The sequence below is a fragment of the Pantherophis guttatus genome, chromosome 3 (assembly GCF_059756535.1).
Source record: "Pantherophis guttatus breed Tessera chromosome 3, ASM5975653v1, whole genome shotgun sequence".
Taxonomy (NCBI): Eukaryota; Metazoa; Chordata; class Lepidosauria; order Squamata; family Colubridae; genus Pantherophis; species Pantherophis guttatus.
The window spans coordinates 107485743-107509464 of record NC_142065.1 but is presented as its reverse complement, the minus strand read 5'-3'; the positions used below and the strand labels follow the sequence as shown (position 1 = coordinate 107509464).

General features: G+C 40.2%; 1 protein-coding gene across 2 annotated transcripts in view; it reads right to left on the bottom strand.

Moving 5' to 3' along the window:
* Window positions 1–23722, bottom strand: part of RC3H1 (ring finger and CCCH-type domains 1) — a 61079-nt gene that overhangs the window by 29974 nt on the left and 7383 nt on the right. For both annotated transcript variants that reach the window (XM_034409759.3, XM_034409760.3), the window contains exons 2-4: window positions 4774–5135; window positions 3345–3465; window positions 2649–2888 (exon numbers count right to left, since the gene is read on the bottom strand). In XM_034409759.3, coding sequence (XP_034265650.1) covers window positions 2649–2888; window positions 3345–3465; window positions 4774–5004 — 592 coding nt within the window. In that variant the 5' untranslated portion in view covers window positions 5005–5135. The remainder of the gene's footprint in view (window positions 1–2648; window positions 2889–3344; window positions 3466–4773; window positions 5136–23722) is intronic.

Sequence of the window (23722 nt, the reverse complement as noted above, 5' to 3'; positions counted from 1 at the left end):
GAGAGGGAGAGGGAGAGATACAAAGGGGGGAGAGGGGAAGATATGGAGAGGGACAGACACAGAGATACAGAAAGAGGGAGGAAAGAGAGGGGCAGATAGGGAGAGGGAGACATAAGAGAATAGTTTTATGGCTGGGTAGGCGTAGCTAGGTGGTCATGTGACTGATTGGGAGTGAGTGACATCGAGTTGGCCACGCCCACCCAGGTTTTGTGGCTCCTGGTGTGTTTTTTTTCTGTAGGAAACAGGTCCAAGTGGCTCTTTGAGTGTTTAAAGTTGCCGACCCCTGCCCTAGAGCATAATTTACTTGCATTAGAAGGAACCAGACAATTTTCATTTCCATATCAATTACTAGTCTGTTTATGACATGGTTTTAAAAATAGGAATGACAAAGTGCAAAGACAAACCTACCTCCCAAAAATGCTAAAAACCCCAAGTATATTCTTACTGCAAATAGCTGAGCATAGGATTAATTATGCCACTGAATATTTCAGTCCAATACATATTGCAATACTTAATATAGGCAGTCAATTTACAACCATTCATTTAATGACTGTTCAAAGTCACAGTAGAACTGAAAAAAGTGACTTATGACCAATTCCCATACTTGCAGTATCCCCACAGTCACATGATCAAACTGTAGGTACTTGGCAACTGGCGTGTATTTATGATGGTTGCATTGTCCTGGGGCCTTGAGATTGTCATTTGCAACTTTCCTAGGGAGCTTCTGACAAGCAAAATCAATGGGGGAAGCTAGATTCACTTAACAACTGCAATGATTGCTAACAACTATGGCAAAAAAAAAAGTCATAAAATGGGGCACAACTGACTCAAAAACTGCCTTGCTTAGCAGTGGAATTTTGGGATCAATTGTAAATTGAGGACTCCCTGTAATTAACGAATAAATCAGTGTAAGCAGTTGAACTTACTCCTTGCAACTAAGAAGTGGGCCTTGAGTGTTACTTTGTGTCCCCTAAGGCAGAACCCACCAATTGTTGGATGGGCATTCTGAAATTGAAGTTCAATATCTGAAGGATACCCAGGGAAGGCTGCTAGGAGAGCTTTAGGTAACAACAAACTCCAAAAATTCAAATGCTGAATTTTTATAACTAAAGTAGTGGAAACTTGTTAAATATTACTTTATATTTTTCTTGAAGACTGAACTTGTTAGTTTATATTTGAGAGGCTTTTTCCTTGATTACTTTATCTGGTACTGCTCGAACTTGTATTGAATCTTTAAACAATTTAATAAAGCACCATCCTACCCAGGGGGTAAAATGCTACCGGTTCGGGAGGACCGGTAGTGGAGATTGGGGCTAGTTTGCCGTACTGGTAGCAATAGCAGCTGGCCATGCCCCCAAATCGGCCCACGGCCCACAGCCCTGCCATGCATCCCTGCAGACTTCCCGTGGCCAGCTTGCGAAGGCAGGCAAGCGGATGGCCACGTGCAAGGCAGGGTAGCATGGTAGGGCTGTGGGAAAGGGAGCTAGAAGCTTACTCCCTTCCCAGCAGCCCTGCTATGCTTGCCTGCCTTCCACGCTGCTGAACTCATTGTTCGGAGCGTCAGTGATCTAAGGAAACATCTTCCAACTCTTCAAGATCGACTTTAAGAGTGCCGAGAAGCCGACAGCAAAAGTAGTGGAAGCGGGGTGTGTGTGTGTGTGTGTCCCACCGCGGTCCTCCTCTCCCAGGTGACAACCAGGGCTTCGCTGCCTTCTCTTTTCCTCAGAGGGACAGTGTCTGCCTCCAAGTCCTTGCGGAGAGAGGGACAGACACACACACACCTGTTCCTCCCCCGCCGCCACTACTTTTGCTATTGGCTTAAAGTCGATTTTGAAGAGCTGGAAGACATTTCCTTAGATCGCTACCAAACTCATTGTTGGGAGCATCAGCGATCTAAGGAAACGTCTTCTTACACCTTCTCCTCCCCATTCCCCCCCTCATTTTTCCATTTCTGTATCTGGATTCTGCTAATTACATCATCTCCTCCCCATTCCCCCCCCCCCGTTTTTCCATTTCTGCACCTGCATTCTGCTAATTACACCTTCTCCTCCCCATTCCCCCCGCCCCGTTTCTCCATTTCTGTACCTGGATTCTGCTAATTACATCTTCTCCTCCCCATTCCCCCCTTCCTGTTTTTCCATTTCTGTACCTGGATTCTGCTAATTACACTGTCTCCTCCCCACCCCACCCCGTTTTTCCATTTCTGTGCCTGGATTCTGCTTCTGCAACAGAAGGCTCCGATGTTCGCTTGGCTGGCAGAGGGAAACTCAAGGCATTGGGGGCTTCAGAAGGGCAGAATGTGCTTCAAAATGTGCAGCTCCTGGCTCTAACAGTGAGTGCCGTCAAGTTGGCCATGCCCACCCGGTCACATGACCAAGCCACGCCCATCAAAGCACACCCACAGAACCGTTAGCAAACATTTTTACATTTCATCCTGATCCTACCGTATAGCTGAACACTTAGTAAGACTTTAGTAAAACCTGTCAAATCTGTGCAATATAAAGTAGAAATAAACCACACTATCATTAAAAAGAAACTGGTTTTTTAAATGCTTTGAACTGTTCAAATATAAAAAATATGTAAAGCATTTTTGCTCATAGCACAGCTGATCTTCTCACTGATAGAAAACCATTTTCCCTGCTGCATACCTGGTCCAAGGAACTGACAGCCTCTAGCCCTCACTGCAGCCCAAAGGTTTGAAGACAATTGCTGGGGATTCTGGTGCTGAAGAATAAGCTCAGTAACAGTTCTTTCACCCAGAGATCGTGCTGCACGCATAGCTCGGATCCGCCCTTCTTCTTCCACCAGCTGGCAATGGACTAACGTCACAAGCTTCCTTTGCATGGGCCGACTAAGCACACTCTGAGTTGTGCTGTTCAATCCTACACCTTTATGAAGAGAAAAATGTTATTTTTTTTAATTTCTTGAGGGCAACGCAAAAGTTATATACAATCTACTTGGGGCTAATTATTCAAATAGTATGCAAGGGTTAAAAATTTTATGGTGTTTAGATCTGCTGAGGAAAATGTATACATTATTCTTCAGACTTTCTTCAAGGCACAATTTCTTCTGCCTTGAAATTTTGTTCATGTTCAAATTAACTGCTGTGAAACAATAACACCATTCCCTCCAACTGGAAGTGAACTGGTTCCTTTCAGGACACTAAGTGTCATAAATCACATAATCATACCATAAAAGCTGAAGGGAGGTGGAAAGGGAAGAAAGCACGGTGGGTAATTTTTTTTTACATGTTTTTCAAATTACTTGCACTTTTTTTCTTAATTGGACATTCTTTACACATGTTGTCACCAAAACATGGAAAAAGGATGACAAGCATGGTTCACCTCTTGCACTGCTGAGCGGTTTAAGGTATAAGGCTAATTCTTCCACGCATTTCCTGGCTTCCTCATAATGTTTAGTATCTTCAGCACCACTGCGTAGAGTTATTGGTTGCTGTTCTGGCATCTATAGAAAACATAAGAATACAACAAATATGTTAAGAAATGGCTACTTTCATGTTTTTATTTCTCCCACCTATATCTGCAAAACTTATACACAGTTCCTCACTTTTCATTGTCTATTCCTGTCTTGAACAAGACAGAGCAGTTATTGAATAGTATAGAACCATGATGGAGAACCTATGGCACGCGTGCCACAGGTGGCACGCGGAGCCATATTAGTGGGCACGCCAGCTCAGCTCTGGGGCGCATGCGCGCGCCTGCCAGCTGATTTTCGGGCCTTCTGGGCCCACCAGAAGTAGGGAAACAGGCTGTTTCCTACCTCTGGAGGGCCTGGGGGCGGGGTGGGGAAGGCCCATTTTTTTTTCTTACCTGGCTCCAGATCCTCTCTGTGTATCTGGGAAGGGCGAAAAGAGCCTTTCCCACTCCCTTGGAGGCCCTACGGAGGTTGAAAGGGCCCATTTCCCGACTCCCAGTGGGACAGGAAGTGACGTTTTTTCCTGTCCCCAGCCTCCAGAGACTCTGAGAGGCTCCTAGATTCTCCTAGAGAGGCTCCTAGAGAGGTTCTGGAGGCTGGGGACAGCAAAAAATGTCATTTCCTGTCCCACCAAGAGTTGGGAAATGGGCCCTTTCAGCCTCCGTAGGCCCTCCAAGGGAGTGGGAAAGGCTGTTTTCGCCCTTCCCAGATACACAGAGAGGATCTGGAACCAGGTAAGAAAGAAAAACGGGCCTACCAGGCCATCATGTGCCAGGAGCTGGGGGAGGGGAGGGGGTTGTGCACGCATGCGCGTGGGCACGTGCCCACGTGACCCTCCCCCACCCCCCCTCTCCTGGCACGCAATGGCAAAAAGGTTAGCCATCACTGGTATAGAATCACATTTTTTTTTCTTTTTGTAACATTACAAAAAGAAAAAAATTGTGATTCTATAGTATTTTATACACAAACACATTCAAGACAGAATACAATGTTTTCAAAACTACAAAACAAATTTGCTGGATTCCCAACAGCAGATTGGTTAATGGTGTACAATTTAAACAAGCTTTTTTCACATGGGTTTCACATTTATTTAACATAGTAAAACTATTAAGTGATTGCCTAGGGCTAGGCACCCTACAATGAAACTTGGGGACTTTAGGAAACTCTTTCCTTAGCCAGGTGATGATTTATATACCTGAAAATGTTATGGTTTATTACATTTGTTCATTATTTACTTTTTCTGAGATTTTTAAAAAATACAGTTGCTTATTTGATGAAAAAAATGACAACTAGTTAAAAAAAAATCTAAAGCAGGAAACTAAGGAAACATTCCCTTACTTGAGCACCCACAAGCTGCAGCAAAGCTGAATTCACAGGAAGATGTTCTATGTCTGTATTGATAGTGGTCTGGTCGAAAGGACATGCTTTCCGATGGAGCTTGTTCAGGCACATCTTGCAGACTGTGTGGCCACAACCTAGACTGATGGGTTTCCGGATCGTTTCGTCGAATGTTTGTGTGCAAATAGGGCAGGAGAGAAAATCCGTCCATTGTGGAGCTTGTACAGGCATTGCTTTAGGAGTTACTTCACAAGACAAAATCTAAAGCAGATTCCACTGGAATCAAATTTATTTTGAAAAAAAAACCTGTTTTTAATAGTTTCTGTAAGTACAGACAGTCAGCACATAGTGTGAAATATAACCTAAAAAGTAAACAGAAAAAAATAAAATTAGCTAATGGAGATTTTATGTGAAATATTACTGAAAAATTCATCTATTTTATACAAAAGACAGAATAAATGGTATACACAGTACAGTGACTTATATTGCTTTCTCATGATTGATCAAAAAATTTTCTCTGCTGAACAAAATATTATAATCACTTTATATTGCTCAATCTTTTTACAAGAAAACTATTCTATTAGCTTTTTTTTTTTTAAGAAAAGAGTTATAAAGTTGCCTCCCTGACCCTTATTAAACCACACTAAAGTGTATGCAAACTACATGCTAGGTCATGTAGTTAATGGTTTATTTTCTAATAAAAATTTATTTGAGCAAAAGTATTCATGACCAATCCTTGAAGTTATGGCTGCTGCAGTGCCCCTTTGGTCACATTATCAACATTTGGGTGCTTGGCAGCCCACCTGCATTTATGACCACAGGGGGCCTTCAACTCCTCACACCCTCTTATCTCCCCCCCTCCCATCTCTGCCCTGTCTCCCTGTATTCTGCAACCTCCAACTCCCAGTGCTGACTAGACGTGCCTGGCCTGGTCCTTTGCAAGGAAGCTGCTGGCCATGCAAGGCCTTCTTCCTGATGTCGCATGTGGCTAGTAACTGCTTCCCAAAAGGCAAGGCCTGATTATGTGCCTTGTCAGCAGCAGCAGCAAACTGCGAAGGTCAGCTGTGGATGACACGGGCAGCAAAGTGCAATGCAACCTTGTTTAATGACTGCCTCATTTAGTGACCATTTGCAGTTATGATGGTAATGAAAATGTAATCCTATGACCAATTCTCACATTTACAACTTTTGCAGATCTGTAAAGCAATGGAAAACTGATGTGAAAACATAAGCACAGTTGTGGTTCCACTAGCAACTTCTTTGCTTAACAAATGAGTTGCTGGTCCCAAACATGAACGACTTGTAATAGATTAGAATAGAATAGAATTCTTTATTGGCCAAGTGTGATTGGACACACAAGGAATTTGTCTTGGTGTATATGCTCTCAGTGTACATAAAAGAAAAGATACATTCATCAAGAATCATAAGGTACAACACTTAATGATAGTCATAGGGAACAAATAAGCAATCAAATCACATTAGGAAATAGTCAATATAATTTATGCAAGTTGCAGAATTCACATTTTTCAGTGTACAATTTAGTAATAAAATTTCATTTTTAAAGTGCATCAACAATACACAAAAAGTGGTACTTTCATTCTAATAAACAATGCAATTATGTTGAAACTAAATAATACTAAAGTGAATTTCTTAGTCATTAATTAATAAATGACATATTATCACCCTTTCTATATTTCAAAAACACTCTTTGGAAATTACATTTATATATTCTTTATTTAATGCTTTGAGTTCTTTAAATTTCTCAATCTTACCTCATCTAACCTCAGATTTTTTGACCATCTTCCTCTAGATATATTCACTCTTTTTTTCATATATTTATTTTGTGTACAATATGATCAAACCATGTCAATATATTTCTTTCATGCTGGTCACTAACTTTTGTTTTCAGTCTGTATTTATTTAGTCCACATTCATTCTTGATCCCATAACTTATTTTACTACACAAACCCTATCCCACTGCACTCAATTTTTTTTCCATACAGATAGTCCTATTGGGACCAGAATTTCCTTGGCTAAGTGATGCAGTCGTAAATTACACAATGTCATCTGACTGCATTATTTTGTGACAGCAATTCAGGCAATCCGAGTTGCTTGTCATAACTCCACATGAAAGGGGCTTTAAGTGGGAAGCAGAGGGAGTCCTTGGTTAGGAGCATCAAATCACTTTTTTATTAGACATCATATTCCATAACTTTCTAACTGATGTAATTGTTTCCAGAGATAGTACAGTTTTAGTATTTATAGATCTTAATACTATCCATCCAGCCAAAAGTGATATATGTGCATATTACAAAGTTGCACAAATTGGAAAATTAACACCAATTGCTGGCTTCCAGTATGTAATAACAGACAATAGGTAAATGTAATGATGTAGTTCTAGATCTCGAAAAACAACTCTTTCTGCATTAATTGGTGGTTGCAATTTTGGTAAAAATATTCTTAGAATCAAAGAATTCCATAGAAATTTTCTAAACAAAGAATTTATTTTCTGAAAATATTTTCCAGATACAGTATATAAATTAGAATTCAACTCAGAATGTAAATTAATCTGGGAATAATGTCCATTTTGGAGGGTTACCTTTCCCCAAAGATTTAATGACTCCCATCTATCAATATCTGAAGAAACGGCTCTGTTTTATTTATATTACAATATGTTATTGAGAAATATCCTTTGGTATATACATACCTAAATATTTAATTGATTTGATTCAAATACCAAATTAATATTAAATGGATGCGTAATCCAATTTTTGACCTATTGGCATCAATTCTGATTTGGACTAGAATATCCTACTATTTTGCTTTCCTGCCTCTCACCCTGTTCTGAAGCTCAGCACACAGGCAAAATCCCCCTCCCCATTTTCAAGCTGTTTGCAAAAACGCTCCAGTCCGAGCCTTCAATGTTGCAATACTGGAATATGCTGAAGGCTCAGAATGGGGCGTTTTTGCAAACAGCTTGAAAATGGGGAGGAAAGGTTTTCCTGCCTCTCACCCTGTTTCAAAGCTCAGCGAAGACACTCCCTCTCCGGCCAGCCCACAAGACGCTCACCCCTGGGGATAAATCAGATGCTTCACTGGAGAAACTGCCCCACGCCAGCCCAGGCTTCCTAAATCTCTCACTCCCCAGATCATCCCCCTTGCGAAGAAAGCCCAACCCAATGCAAATGCTGCCTCCAGCCACCTCTTCATCCTGGTGAAACTCCTCTTTGAAAGGACAATCTACAGGTGGGCAGGGGGGACATTTTCTGCACATCGGCAGCGGCGTCTCCTCAAAGGGCTTCTTCCGATGTCCCAGGTGTATGGATTTCAATGCCTTCCTTTCCTGTTCTGTGGATGGAATTGCCTGCTGTGACTGTCATAGTTAAGGAGGGTGCGAGGCGTGTGGCGTGCATTGCTTGGCCTCCGGCTTCTTTTGCAGCCACAATTGGAGGCGGCGGCCTGAGCAGCACCCGCAAATCAGCTGTTTTGTGAATGGCGGCCAAAGTTCAGCTGATCTGATTAAAGGGCCAAGAAGCCCTGAGGTGACCAGGGAAGGGAAGGGGTGCCTCCTGTGCTGGCCCCACCCACCCTGTCACTAGGGCTTATTTTCGGGGGAGGGTGTATACGCCCACCCCAAAAATCAGGCTTGGCCTAATTTTCGGGACATGTCATATTTTCAGGGAAACACGATAGGTAAAGAATTGGGAAAATATATAGAATATTAACTGAATTAGAAGAGCAGGCAAAAGGTTTAAAATTAATTTGGGAATCAGATTTAGGAGAAATAAATGATAATAATTGGAAAAATATTTGGAATAGAAGAGTATATAAGAATATGTCAGAGTTAAGGAAAATGGATATAAAGTGATATGAAGGTGGTACCTAACGCCACGTAAATTAAATCAAATAGATGGTAAACATACAAATATTTGTTGAAGGTGCAAGAAAGAGATTGGAACATATAAACATATGTGGTGGGATTGTGATACTGCACAAAAATATGGGACATGGTATTTAGAGAAATTAGAGCACTTTTGAATATAAATTTAGATATGTCACCGAGAATTACATTACTGTTGCTGGTGAAAAACCAGGATATAAATGAAAAAAAAAAGGAATTGATTATAAATTTGATAATGGCAGCTAGATTACTAATGGCTAAATATTGGGGACGAAATTGGGATATTCAAAGAAATGAGTGGTATAATGAAATTTGGAGTATGGCAACAAATAAATTAAAAGAAATTAAATTTAAAAAAGGGATGATTAAAATAAACAATTATGAAATATGGAGAGATTTTATAAAAACAGTGTTGGTAGAAGACAAAGGGAATACACCTACTCAAGAATATATGTTGTTTTGGAGGGGATAAGGGCATAATTGGAATATATTGTATATCTTTTAGTTATTATAGAAGAAATATAAGAAAAAAAAAGTGGTCTCCGGAGGTGGGGGTGCACTGTAATATTTGTAACTTTTTTCCTTTTTTTGTATGTAGATGTATATGTAGTTTGTATTATTTGTATTTAAAATTAAAAAAAATATTTTTAAAAAAAGACCATGTGAAGTTTAGAAATAAACTAAAGAATAACATTAAACAAAACCAATCTGTTCAACCAAGTTATATACTTCTCCTAAGACCTCTCTATGTTGTCTAATAGCACAACCCAAAGGTTCAACTCAGATATTAAAAAGCAAGAGTGAAAGTGGACATTGTCTTGTTCTTCATACCACACAACACTGCTAAACAAATACCTATAACGTTCAGAATATGACATCATCTTATCCTGTATACTTTTCTCTATGTACATACAAATGGACACCATCTACAAATCCATTCATTTATCTCAAAACATTGAAACCTTTTTTCTAACTAAATGCTCAGTTATCTGAGCATTTACATCACTGCTCACTCACTGCTATGTCACTGCAATACGTCACTGCTCACTCTGCTGAAGACCTTCAACAACTTATGGACAGTTTTAGCAAGGCCTGCCTGATTGGACTAACAATCAGCCTGAACAAAACACAAGTCATGGGTCAGGACATGGATTCACCTCCCTGTATTACAATCTCTGCACAAGAACTGGAGGTCATCCATGACTTTGTGTATCTCGGTTCAACTATCTCTGACACTCTCTCTTTAGATACTGAGCTGAATAAACATATTGGTAAAGCGGCCACCACATTTTCCAGACTTACAAAGAGAGTATGGCTTAAAAAGAAGCTGACGGAACATACAAAGATCCAGGTCTATAAACCTGCGTCCTGAGCACATGCTTGTACTGCAGTGAGTCTTGGACCCTCTACGCACGGCAGGAGAGAAAGTTGAACATCTTTCATATGCACTGTCTCTGATGTATTCTTGGCACCACCTGGCAGGACAAAGTTCCAAATAGCACTGTCTTGGAAAGTGCTGGAATTTCTAGCATGTATACACTATTGAAACAGCGATGTCTACGCTGGCTGGGGCATGTCGTGAGAATGGCTGATGGTTGGATTCCAAAAGATCTCCAGTATGGAGAATTAGTGCAGGGAAAGCGCCTTACAGGGAGACCACAGCTGTGATATAAGGATATCTGCAAGAGGAACCTAAAGGCCCTGGGAATGGACATTAACAACTGGGAAACCTTGACCTCCGATCGTTTAGCTTGGAAGCTAAAGACGCATCATGGCCTTTTCCAATTTGAAGAGACACTTGTTCGGCAGGCTGAGGCAAAGAGGCAGTCCTGGAACCAGTGAAATCTGGGGGCTGGGCAGGAGACAGAATGTATCTGCCCTCAGTGTGGAAGGGATTGCCACTCTCGAATTGGCCTTTTTAGTCACACTAGATGCTGTTTTAGGACCTCTTTCCAGAGCACGATACCATAGTCTCTTGAGACTGAAGGATGCCAATGGAATGACTCTCATTCTTCAAATAGACCAATCAGATTTTTGGACCTTGTAATCTTTTATATATCTGTAATGTTGCTAACATTTTCCCCCTAGATCACAATCATAGAGAATGTTTGTCCAGCAAAACTCATACAGTATGTGGTTCTTTCATTACCATTTTGTCCATATATATATATACACACACATACATACATACATATTTGTTTTCTTTCTTTTCGTAGGCCTTTATGTGTATTTCTCTTTAGCCAGGTTCTTCCTATGTAAACCAAGATTTTTATGCAGCCCTAGTTCAGTGAAATCCCAAGCCACTAGTTTCTAGGCTTTTTTTTCCAGCAGCCAGCAAGCTCCCTGCTGCCCATTGGAAGACTAAGGAGACTAAGATAGATCTATTTTGGACTTCTAAGCCCTCATCAGTCAGCCACACCTTCATCCCATGTATCCTCCCTGTAAAGGTACAGTATTTGTTTTCTTTTCTTTTCGTAGGCCTTTATGTGTATTTCTCTAGTGGATTGGGATTTCACTGAACTAGGGCTGCATAAAAATCTTGGTTTACATAGGAAGAACCTGGCTAAAGAGAAATACACATAAAGGCCTACGAAAAGAAAACAAATACTGTACCTTTACAGGGAGGATACATGGGATGAAGGTGTGGCTAACTGATGAGGGCTTATAAATCCGAAATAGATCTATCTTAGTCTCCCAATGGGCAGCAGGGAACTTGCTGGCTGCTGGAAAAAAAGCCTAGAAACTAGTGGATTGGGATTTTACTGAACTAGGGCTGCATAAAAATCTTGGTTTACGTAGGAAGAACCTGGCTAAAGAGAAATACATACATACATACATACATACATACATACATACATACATACGTACGTTAAAAGCTTTTCAAAATTGGGTTAATGACTACCACATAGTCATACTATAGATAATGCAGTGTAAGAGCTGTGGTGGTGCAGTGGTTAGAGTGCAGTACTGCAGGCTACTTCTGCCGGCTGGCTGCAATTTGGCAGTTCAAAAGTGGGTAAAATGAGGGCCCAAATTATTGGGGGCAATATGCTGACTCTGTAAACTGCTTAGAGAGGGCTGTAAAGCACTGTAAAGCAGTATATAAATCTAAATGCTATTACTATTGCTATATGTGGAGGTCTCACTGTCAACTTTGATAATAAAACATGAGATGTTTCTTTTTTGCAGAATTCTGTGCGTAATACATACAATTAGAAGGAAAAAGATTTTTTCATTTCAGGTTGATTAGTAGAACAAACCAAGTAGAAGAGGAAGGCAAATAAAAGGAAAACCTTACAAATTACTAAAGAAAATGTACTTTGCAAAAGTACTCCAAATTTGTTTGCTATATCTATTATTTCCTTTGTTAATTTGTCATCAAAAAAATGAAATTAAAAAAAGTAATTCAATCTATCATAATATTTATATCTTAAGATCCTATGCAAATACACTAAGCTATTCCCAGATGTACAAATCATGCAACATGGCAAATATAATCACTTACATTCTGGCTTCTTAATGGGTTAATGTGACTGCTTATCAATATTTCATGGCCAACATATTTCCATCTGGGAATACAGACGTATGAGCTAATTCTTCAGGAAAATATAACCTCATCCATATCAAAATCTGTACTTCACGTTTCACAAGATTCGTGACTGAAGACTGAGCTTTTTCAGAGAGCCTTCCCCGAATTTGAGCTGTTGCTGCCATCTTTTATTTTGGTAATGTTGTTGTATTTACAATTTTTATATAAGTTTGTCTTATACTGTACTTTTATATGAGCTGCCAAGAGTAATTTTTGTGGTGGTTAAATAAATACAACTTCTGATCAAGAGAAGTCTCATTTCATCACTCCTCATCTGGACTGTTACTAAATGACATCATCAATAGTTCCCTCAGAGTAGACAAATGGTATGAATGAATGTTATGAATCACCTCCTCTGTTAATTGCATGTATAAGTTAAAGAATAAGAACAAGTTCAACATCTGTGAAGCATATATCAATTCCTTAACATTTAAGGCTTGTTAAGAACCTTTTCAATTTTTTCACAATCTCTGTTTTGTTTCACCAGCCTATTGCAGGATTTGCTGAAGGGAACTTCTGGGCTGGGCTGGAGTAACAAAACTGGGACCCCAAAGCTTCATTTTTGCAGCCTGAAGAAGGATTTCCACTTCCACCTGCCCCACACATGGGAAGGGGAAATCCTTCAGCAGACCGCAGCAGCTTGCAAGCTTCCCTGCCAGATTCCTCACTGACTTTCTTGGGAAGCTGGCAGAGAATATTGTAAATGGCGATCACATGATTGCAGGGCATTTGACAACCAGTCATTAGTGTGAACAAGTTGTCAAACACCCACATCATGATCATGTGACTATGGGGGAAGGAAGGGTGGCACGATGGCCGGAAGAGTTTTACAGACCATAAAACATTGGAAAGCAAGCTGTCATAACTTCAAATAGTCATTAAAAGACTAGTCATAGGACTTATTGAATATAAAAATCCCAAATAACATGCATGGTTTTTAAATTTGCATGTATTTAGAATAGGATCATTTAGTTAAGACACAGAAAAGAAATGATACATAATGTAACAATACAGGTAGTCCTCAAGTTATGATGGCAATTGGGAGCAGGAGTGCCATCGCTAAATGACGCATTCATAAAGCATTATGTCACTATATCACTTAGTGACAACAATCCCAACAATCCCAGTTGCTGTCATAACCTACAATGTATTGGTCATTAAATGGGAAATGGTGGAAGTCCCAAATAAGGAATGCAGGGGTACTGCAGAGGGGTTGGAAATGCCAGGTGAGGCCCTGAGAAGGTTGGTGCTACGTGTGCATGATTTGGGGGAAGGCATGGAAGGCTTGGTGCATGTTGCATGAGAGCAGAGGCTGGATGGATGATATGGTGCAGCACAAGCACAGGAAAGCCAAGGACCAATGGGAGTATAGGAAGACCAGGGGGACTTACAAGAGTGACTTGCAACCTTCCCTTCTGGCTTTCCCATTGACTACTTGTGGAAAGTTGGCAAGGAAGGTTGCAAATGGTGATTATGTGACTGTGGGATGCTGCAACAATCGTTAAGTGCAAACTGGTTGCCAGGCGCACAATTCATGATCATGTGGGCACACGGAACCTGAGACAGCTGGAACTTCTGGAATCGGTTGTAAGGGCCAGTCATTCAACACCATCACAACACAAAGATTATTCCAATTTTATTTTTCATCATATGCTTTTTAGATGTCTTGTTTTGCTCCCCACCGCCTCTCATTGCTGTTTTTCTGAATCTCAGAAGCACCTATTTTGAAAGCTTACCTGCTTCCACCAGTTCTAGTGAAAATATATGGTTCCAGGTATTTCTTAAACAATTTGCTTCATTCTAACAACTGGTTACTTTTAAAGCAATGTTTCAATTACAATTGATAAGTCAATTGTAATTGACTTATCATGCAATTTCTAAGTGCTACTTTCAAACCTCAATTGTTCCTTTTCCTTATAATTTCACCTCTCCAATCTTTCTCAGCTCCTCAGGTCTATTTGCTTTTTTCTCTCCACTACTGACACTCAAAGAAGAAGGGCTGAGAGGAAACTTTTGTACTCTTTTTTACAATATTTTGTGCTTTGAAGGATGAGAAATAAACAAAAGATGGCACATTCTGCAGAGAAGAATAAAATACTTAAGAATAGACCTTTTAGGGACAGAGAGAAACACTAACTCTTTATAACCTGTTTTGGAGTAGTACTTTGAGATGAACTGAAATGCTTTTTAGATATTAAGTCAGACACCTTTGAATCCATAATTTATAAATTTTAAAATATTAATATATAAAATTTTCACATGACACCTAAACAAATAATTTGCTTAGCATACATGAAGCATTCAAATTGTAAACGCTTCAAATTCAAACTATGTATTTGCAGTGATTTTGTCTAATGGAAGATATAGTGGGAACACTGGAGAAGGGACAAACACTTCAAATATAACATTTATTATCTGATCAATATTTAAAATATATTTGCTGAATAAATGTATCAATCTGAACATGTACTTGGATACAAGTCTCTAAAACAGAATGGCATAAAAGCATGTTTTCTACCACATTTAAAAAGACAAATCAAAATTACAGTAATAGACAAATTTAACAACAAAATGACTTATATTGCATTCTATAAATTCTACAAAGACAGCAGTCATAGTCAATTTCAACTTAGTGTTGCATTCAGAACATTGTCAGAGATCAAAGTTATAAGCTCTGGAGACTGATGAAATGCAAACACAGCCTGACAAAGATGCCATCATTTCCCCAATATAAAAGACACATACTAAGATGTATTATCCTGCACAAATCCTGTTTTATTGAAAAAGGGAATATATCTCCCTTCAGGGTACATCTCACATGTTCCATATGGCTGATCAGAGTCCTTGGTATTCCACAACTTTTGGAAGTAATTTCCCTCTGACAACTGGTAAGTTATCTCTCTAATTCAGCACAACAGCAATACGATAATCATCTTGCTAGATTCTGTTTATCCTTGAGTTCATTACTAGTAATGATGTTGATCTAGTAATAAAAGGTAGGTCACAGGATTGCTTGGAAATTTGAAGGTACTGTTTTTTCAGGCAGGCAAAGCATTTGATTTTATCTCAGACTGGTGATTCCCCCCCTTCCTTTTTATTCCTTCATTTCTAAGTCTATTGTAGGAGAGGAAAGAGATTATTTTCTAATGGCACTTGCACGATATGGAGGATACAGACTTTCTGTCATATTTCTTTGGCATGATTTTTTTCAGGGCATTTCTTACATCTGAGACAGTAATAGAGACATGACGCTTCTTCTTTCTCAATCGCTCAGCTGCCAAGGACACTTTCTTGTAAAGGTCATGCACACAAAAATGCAGGATATTTTGTGCCTCATTGGTCATTCGGACACTGTCAAGCCTCATCTTCTGCATTTTCCTGGGAGGTTTTCTGGAAATTTTCTTTCCATAGCCACGTTTTACATGCCTTGCATTTCTCTTTTCAACCCTAGGCTTTCTCTGTCTATACTGAGCCCTGTTTCTTTGCCTCCGGTATATCTGTCTCTTTTTCCTGCTTCTCCAGGTGGTAGCAGCCATTGCTTGAATTTAAGCTTACACACCCAAACTCCCTGCCTGCCTGAAAATGCCAATGTCCTGTCCCTTGATGTATTCTTATATAAGGCTGACTATTCAAATAAGTACCACATGCAAGTCAGGTGATTGGCCAATAAGAACAAAGCCCAACTTAACCGCCTCATAATGACTTAACTATGATCCATTACTGCTGTATGCAATGGACATAACAGTAACATTACGCAAGATATGTTGGATTGATATTTTATCAATTACAGTAAACTATCTTCTACATGATTCCAACTGATTCTTATTCTTAGATCATGCATACCCATAATAAAAATAACCTCTCCCTGCAATCTTTTTGTGTATAGTTATTTGCATTTTTTATTTAATGTCTATTCCCTCTCAAAGTGAGGTATGTAGAGCATACAGCAGCTATATAATTGTGAATTTAAAGCAGTTTGAAAAAAGACATTTTAAAAAATAAGACAACAAGCCAAATTTCTGCCTTTCTAAAACAGTCCCACAGGAGTGGGTTTTTGAATTATGTATGGCCTAAAGGTTCAAGAAGTGAGATCATAATAATAGATTTGGATCCGGTTTCTAAGTGAGCTTGAGCAAGTCACTATTTAGTCTCCTTAAATTTTCACTGTTCAATGGGTATAAAGAAGACTGGGAAACAAATCTTGTACCGTACACTTCCGTATACTGAAGCAGCTTTAATATAAAGCTCACAGCAAGCTCAATAAGTTTATATATGCAGCAGATGCATACTCATTACCAGAGTTTTAATTGTCCTTCATGTAAAATCTGTTTAGCTCCAAAAACAGCATTTACCGTTTATAAATTGATTAGGCTTTATTTTCTTAGAGAGAATACCATGTCTAGAAATGTTAGCATTCTGATACAAAAATGCTTTAGATTTTTGAATCTTGCTTCTGACTTGAATCCCAAATCAAATTAGATACCCTGATGAAATGAGTAGATATCCTTGCTGCATATTACTTCGGGATTGTGGTGGTAGATGGAATAGAGAATAAGATTTAGTTTTTTATTTATTTATTTTATACTCAGTTTTACACAGGTTGCCATATTTAGGCTGAAGAATCCAGATGGCACTAAGTAGTAGCAAAATGATAACACTGTTGTATAAAGGGGCGTGGTGGCTCTGAGGCTGCAAGAAGCCCCTGAACCACAGGGCAGTGAGAAGCCCAGTCCCAGTGTGGCCCAGCAGCACAGTGCACATGAAGACGTATCCCAGATGCCCTCACACCCTGCACTTCAAGATTCCTGCTGCCCTGCACTCTGCCACCTCAGCTGACTTGCTGTCTTCTTGCTCCCACTGTTGATGAGGTGGACCCATCCTGGCCCTTTACGAGGCAGCTGCTGTAAATGTGAAGCCATCTTCTCCAGGTCTTGTAAGAAAAATGTTGTGTTCAATCTGGGGAAAAAAGCCTGGTATAGCCAGCAGCTGCCTGGCAAAAGGCCAGACTGAGCATGCTTGGTCAGAAGAATGAGAAAGAAGATGGTGTATCTCAGCTGGGGCATCAGGGGACACAGAGTGCAGGGAGTCAAAAGGGCATAGATGGGAGAGATAAGTGGGTAGGGGGAGTTAGAAGTGCCCCTGCAGTTATAAATGCAGGGTGGTCTGCCAAGTGCCCAAATTTTGATCACATGACTGCAGGGGCAGTCATAATGTAATGGTCATAACTCCAGTGACCAGTCTCTTCGCTAAGCACCACCATAGCTCTGAAGTCACTGAACAAATCGTTCTAAATTGAGGACTACCTGTATACATTATATACAGTATATTTTAGCCTGTTTAGATACATTTAAGGTTTTCATTTTAAATGTTTCATATGCCACCCTATAAGAACATTTGTCCTAAATGGAAACATACAGTTTCCCTGAAAATAAGACATCCCCGAAAATATTTAAATGCAGAGCTGGAAATCAGTTAAGACAATGAGGAGCCCCATCTTGCTCCACGTGCCCCATAATAAGACCTCCCAGAAAATAAGGCCAAGTGATTATTTAGGGGTTCAAAAAAATATAAGACAGGATCTTATTTTGGGGGAAACACGGTATCAATTTTTTTTTTAAAAAAAAAGTAAATATATTAAAATAATTTGAATCAGTCCCCTTAGTTTATAACATATACAGATCCTATTGAAATATTGTATATAGAGTAGTGCTTGCAGTTTGCGGTCCCATTTCTACATAAATGCTACCTAAAATGGATCTTTTCACACAAATCCCAAAACTAAAAAGAAACCAATTAAATATGAGTCATTGAAGAAAACGATGCAAAGCTATCAGTTTATTTGAAAGGGAAGAGAACCATTTGTTCCAATCAATAGAATTGTAATCAGTGTTAAGTGTGGGAGGTCCAGCCTCATTTAAAGAATAGAATTCTGGGTATTTACTATCGAAGTCTGATCTTTACAACACAAGCATATGGAAATTTGTCATGGCTGGAACCCAAAAAATGTTATTGATGTTATTGATGCTTTACTACATTGGAAAATGTTACAAACCTATTTCCAAAATATTTGGACTTCACCAGTCCACTGTCAGGCAAATAATGGCAATTCAACACCACTGTTAACTTTTTCAGGAGTGGTCAACCAACCATTTAGCATCAACAAGCAGCTGCATAATTCTCTGGTCTCTCAAAGAATCCCAGGGTGACATTTAAAGAACTAAAGGCCTCTTTAGTTCTTGTGTATTGGTGACTTTTGGGGAAGATATGGAGAACTGAAGACAGTTCTGCAAAAGTGGAGCTGGTGACAATGGTAAAAACCAAAGAATATGTGAGTAAATAAGATCCTTGGCACCGCTCCGGGTAAGGAGAGAACTGGAGATCTCCTATATCAATGATGGCTAACCTTTTCCAGACCGAGTGCCCAAAGTGTGCATGTGCATGTGTTAATATGCCGGAACCCCCAAAATGCAATGTACGTGTGGCCCCTGCGCATGCGCCCATCCCTGTGCATGCACGGCAGAGACCCGAAGTCCAGCTGGCCGGCAGGAGGTGCGCACGCATGCATGGTGGATCTGAACTGCTCATGTGCCATCAGAGAGGGCACTGAGTGCCACCTCTGGCATATGTGCCATAGGTTTGCCACCATGGTCCTATATGCTCCTTGCAAGGAGACCACAGGACAGTGGTTTTCCATGTGTTTGAGTGCTGGAAGATGAAGAGATTAACCATCTTGCTTGCAACTGCAGTGGAACCTCACTTTCTAATCACTTCAGGAAATTGCCTATTAATCATTTTAAAGCCATTAGAGACCTTTGAAATGATAGGTTTGGAAAATCTTCATCCAGTGAGTTTACCTTCAATTCTGAATGAAAGAAAAAATAATTATAAGGTTAAGAATTTAAAAGAATTTGAAATAAACTGGAAAAGCTAAATAATATTTTGATCTTAGAAAATTATAAACATAGTCCAGAAAAATTTGGAATATTGAAACATTTACTATCCAATTTAATTATTTATAAAAAAATAAACTACTTCATGGGGAAATAGATCTGGTTTGGTTTTTGAAAGAAATATCAGAGACAAGCAATTTTGTGATTTAAAAACTGGACACTAATGAGAACTAAAGATTTTAGGCAGAGAAAAGAAATGCATACTCCAAAATGTAAAATATTAAAACAATGAAAATACTGAAATAAATGTTTGAAAAAAGTAGTCAAAAATTAGCCACACTATCAACAATGCTTCTGCTACCATAACTAGATTACAGGTAGTCTTCAAATTACAACTACCATTGGGATCAGATTTTTCTGCTGCCAAGCAAGGCCAATTGTTATTGTTGTGCCTGATTTTATGACTTTTTTTGCCATGGTTAAGAGAATCAAACATCATGCAGCAAGAAAATATGCAGGTTGTACAATCAAAGCATGATTAAAGCAGAAGAACATTAATGTTTTGGAATGGAGTCCAATCCTTTCTGTAATCCTACAAAAATACTGTGGAAGGATCTAAGGTGGGCAATTCATATGAGGAAGCGCACCAACATACCTGAGTTAAAGCTTTTGTATAAGGAGGAATGGACTTAAAATCTTCCAAGCTGATGTGTAGGGCCAATTAACAATTATTGGAAATGTTTAGCTGCCATCACTTCTGCCCAACTACTGAAAGCAAAGATTCACATACTTTTGCCACATAATATGTAGTTTTGGATCACACAATACTTTTAACCCATTTGCTTAATTAAATTGTCTTTATCTATTTAGGACTTGTATAGAAAATGGATTGCATTTTAGGTCATATGTATGCTCATTTCTGGACAGGGTTATTCATGTTCATAAATGGTAAATTATTGTAAGGTGGTCCTCAATTTATGCCCACAATTGGCACTGGAATTTTGACGGTTGATCAAAGCAGTAATTAAACAAGATGCTGTGACTGCTTTACTCAACAACTGCAATCTTAGCTCTCCAGCTGTGATCATTAAGTCATCACATGTATTGTTAAGTGGAGTGCCAGGATAAGTTCCTCTCCAGCCCACCACACCCTGGTCAACTTAATTTTGCCTTTTTCTAACAGCTGCAGGTGCACTTAGCCATAGCTAGCATTGGCCTTACTACTGAGGCTGCTTCATTCTATCCTGCAAGTGCACCCCAGGCTCACAATCATTTGAATCCTTCTCCAAATCACACAGAGCTGGCCTTCAAAATGATTGCAAGAATGATTGCATTTGCTACCCTTCCTAGTCAAGGAAAGCTAGTGAGCACCTAGTGTTTGCTAGCTTTCCAGAGTTCTTCTGCATGCAGAAGAGAATGCCTCAGGTTGCATAAATGGAGCTCAGATCTTTGGGATGTGAGTCCTGTTTCTGCAGCCCAGCAGGAGCTGAGCCCTTTTGGGTGCAGAAGAGAATGTCTCAGCCAGGTCCAGAAAAAGAAGTGACCTTTGAGTTTTGAGTCCTGTTTCTGCTGCCTGGTAGTGTGGCTGAGCTCTATCAGGCTGAGCTCCCTGAATGTCCAAAAATGACAGGGAGTTCTCTTAGCAGGGGGCAATAGCTTGCCATATTCCCTGTAAATGGCAATCACATGTTCACAGGACACTAGGCAGCTCATTTTAAGTGCAAACAGGTTGCCAACTGCTTGAAATGTGGTCATGTAATGGGGATGCAGGTAACATTTAAGATGGCTGGAAGTGACCGGCCCTTTTCAAGGCCATCTTAACTTTGAACCATCAGTACATAATCAGTCATAAGTCAAAGATTACTAGTAAGGAATTTCTACTTCATTCAATTCTTCAATTCATACTTGTTTGATCAGAACCAGAATAAAGAAAAGAAGGAACTTAAAGTAAACTGAAAATAATGAAATATAGTGATTGGAGCAGAGTATGAGGAATTAGAAATATGGATTAGGGATTGATAATTTAGAACAAAGGAAACTAGATATAAGATGTGCAAGACTGAATACAGCTCATAGATGACTTTTTCTGACAACCTCTTCACAAAAACTGAGCTTTACATGGTGGTAGAGACCACGAGGTCGACAATCCCTTTAAGAAACTATATATATATATATTATTCATATTTTGTGCTACTGCAACCTTGTCTGGAAGATTTTTAGCCTTTCTTACCAAAGAGAAATAGGTGGATATGATTTTAGGGCACATGGCAGTAGATGGATTGCACTGGCAAATACGTGAAGTGTGCCGTTTTCTAGTCTGAACTGTAGCTATCTAAAATGCTGCTATGAGATCTAAAATAAAGAGTGGGTGAAAATGCAAATGATTTGTGAGCTACAGTAATGAAAGTCAGAGCACAGTGAAATAATGGGATTAAAATTTTAACCTGAAGAAGACCAAACCAATGACAATAGGTACAACAACCAGCGTTAGCACTGATAATGAAAATACTGAAGTGGTAAGATAGCGGTTTAGGATCAATTATCAGGAGGAAAGAATCCTGCAATCAAGAAATACACCATAGACTATCACTCTCGGTAGAGTAGCCATGAAGTCTTTGGAAAGATTATTCAGATATCAGAAAGTTTGTATATCAATAGAAATCAGAAAATGGTTTATCTTTTGAAACTTTATGGAAGCAAAAATAGTATTGATGCCTTTGATCTTTGAGGTTGAAAATACTCCATGAATATTGTAGGTAGCAAATACAACAACTATAATGATAATCAAACAAATCACTCAAGGTATAAGCAGGTTCAAATTATTATACTTCAGGTACATTATGAGAAGACCTAATGCTCTGAAGAATTTTACAATGCTGAGAAAGGTGGAAGGAAAGAGAGGAAGGACAACCACCAGCAGTGGCAATAGGTGCATTATTGAACTATCTGAAAGATCAGATTCAGAACAGATCATCTTGGAAAAAAAATCTATGTGGTTATTAAAGAGTTGACATTGCCTTAATATAATATCCATCTTCAATGACCCATTCTCACAGCATGCAATTTACTTTTTTTTCTTAACATATTTACCATACCAACTCTAATTTCCATGTTCCTTTTAACATACCAACATACTAACTCTTATTTCCTTGTACCTTTTTCAATTTTAGTTAGTTAGTTAGTTAGTTTATTATATTTGTATACCACCCTTCTCCCGAAGGACTCAGGGCGGTGAACAGCCATGATAAAAACAATGTACAATAAAAATTAAAAGCTTATTAAAATAATTAAATCATTCGGCCAAATTTAAAACATCCAACTAAGATCATTTTAAAACCCCTATCAAAACCCAATTTAAAAACCTTTATCCTGTCAGTCCAGCTTGCTGGAATAATAGGGTCTTCAGAGCGCGCCGGAAGGCACAGAGGTTGGGGATCCTTCGTATGTCCGGAAGCAGTTCATTCCATAGGGCCGGGGCCCCCACAGAGAAGGCTCTCCCCCTGGGGGTCGCCAGCCTACACTGTTTGGCTGACAGCACCCTGAGGAGGCCCTCTCTGTGGGAGCGTATTGGTCGGTGGGAGGCAATCGGTGGCAGAATGCGGTCCTGTAGATAACCACGTCCTAAGCCATGGAGCGCTTTAAAGGTGGTAACCAACACCTTGAAGCACACCCGGAAGACCACCGGGAGCCAGTGCAGCTCGTGCAAGATGGGTGTTACATGGGAACGATGAGTTGCCCCCATTATTACTCACGCGGCTGCATTATGGACCAGCTGGAGCCCCATGTAGAGAGCACTACAATAGTCCAGCCGGGAAGTGACGAGGGTGTGAGTGACTGTGCGCAGGGCGTCCCGATCCAGAAAGGGACGCAACTGGGAGATCAGGTGAACCTGATAAAAGGCCTCCCTGGCCACGGCCGTCATATGATCCTCCAAGGACAGCCGTGAGTCCAGGAGGACGCCCAAGTTGTGAACCCTCTCTGAGGGGGTAAGATCTCATCCCCAATAGCCAGCGATAGTGTCAGCTGGCTATATCGGGACGTCGGGAGCCACAGCCACTCAGTCTTGGAGGGGTTAAGTTTGAGCCTGTTCCTCCCCATCCAGGTCCGCACGGCCTCCAGGCAGCGGGACATCACGTCAAGGGCATCATTGGGGTGGCCTGGGGTAGAAATGTACAACTGCGTGTCATCGGCATACAGTTGACACTTCACCCCAAAGCCATGGATGATCTCGCCCAGCGGCTTCACATAAACGTTAAACAGAAGAGGCGAGAGGACCGACCCTTGCGGCACCCCACAAGTGAGGAATCTCGAGGTCGACCTCTGCCCCCCCCGTCAACACAAACTGCATACGGTCAGAGAGGAAGGAGAACCACCGTAGCACGGTGCCCCCCACTCCCACCCCCTCTAGCCGACGCAGCATGATACCATGATCGATGGTATCAAAAGCCGCTGAGAGATCTAGGAGGACCAGGACAGAGGAGCAACCCCTGTCCCGGGCCCTCCAGAGATCATCAACCAATGCGATCAATGCCGTTTCCGTGTTGTAACCCGCCCTGAAGCCCGACTGGC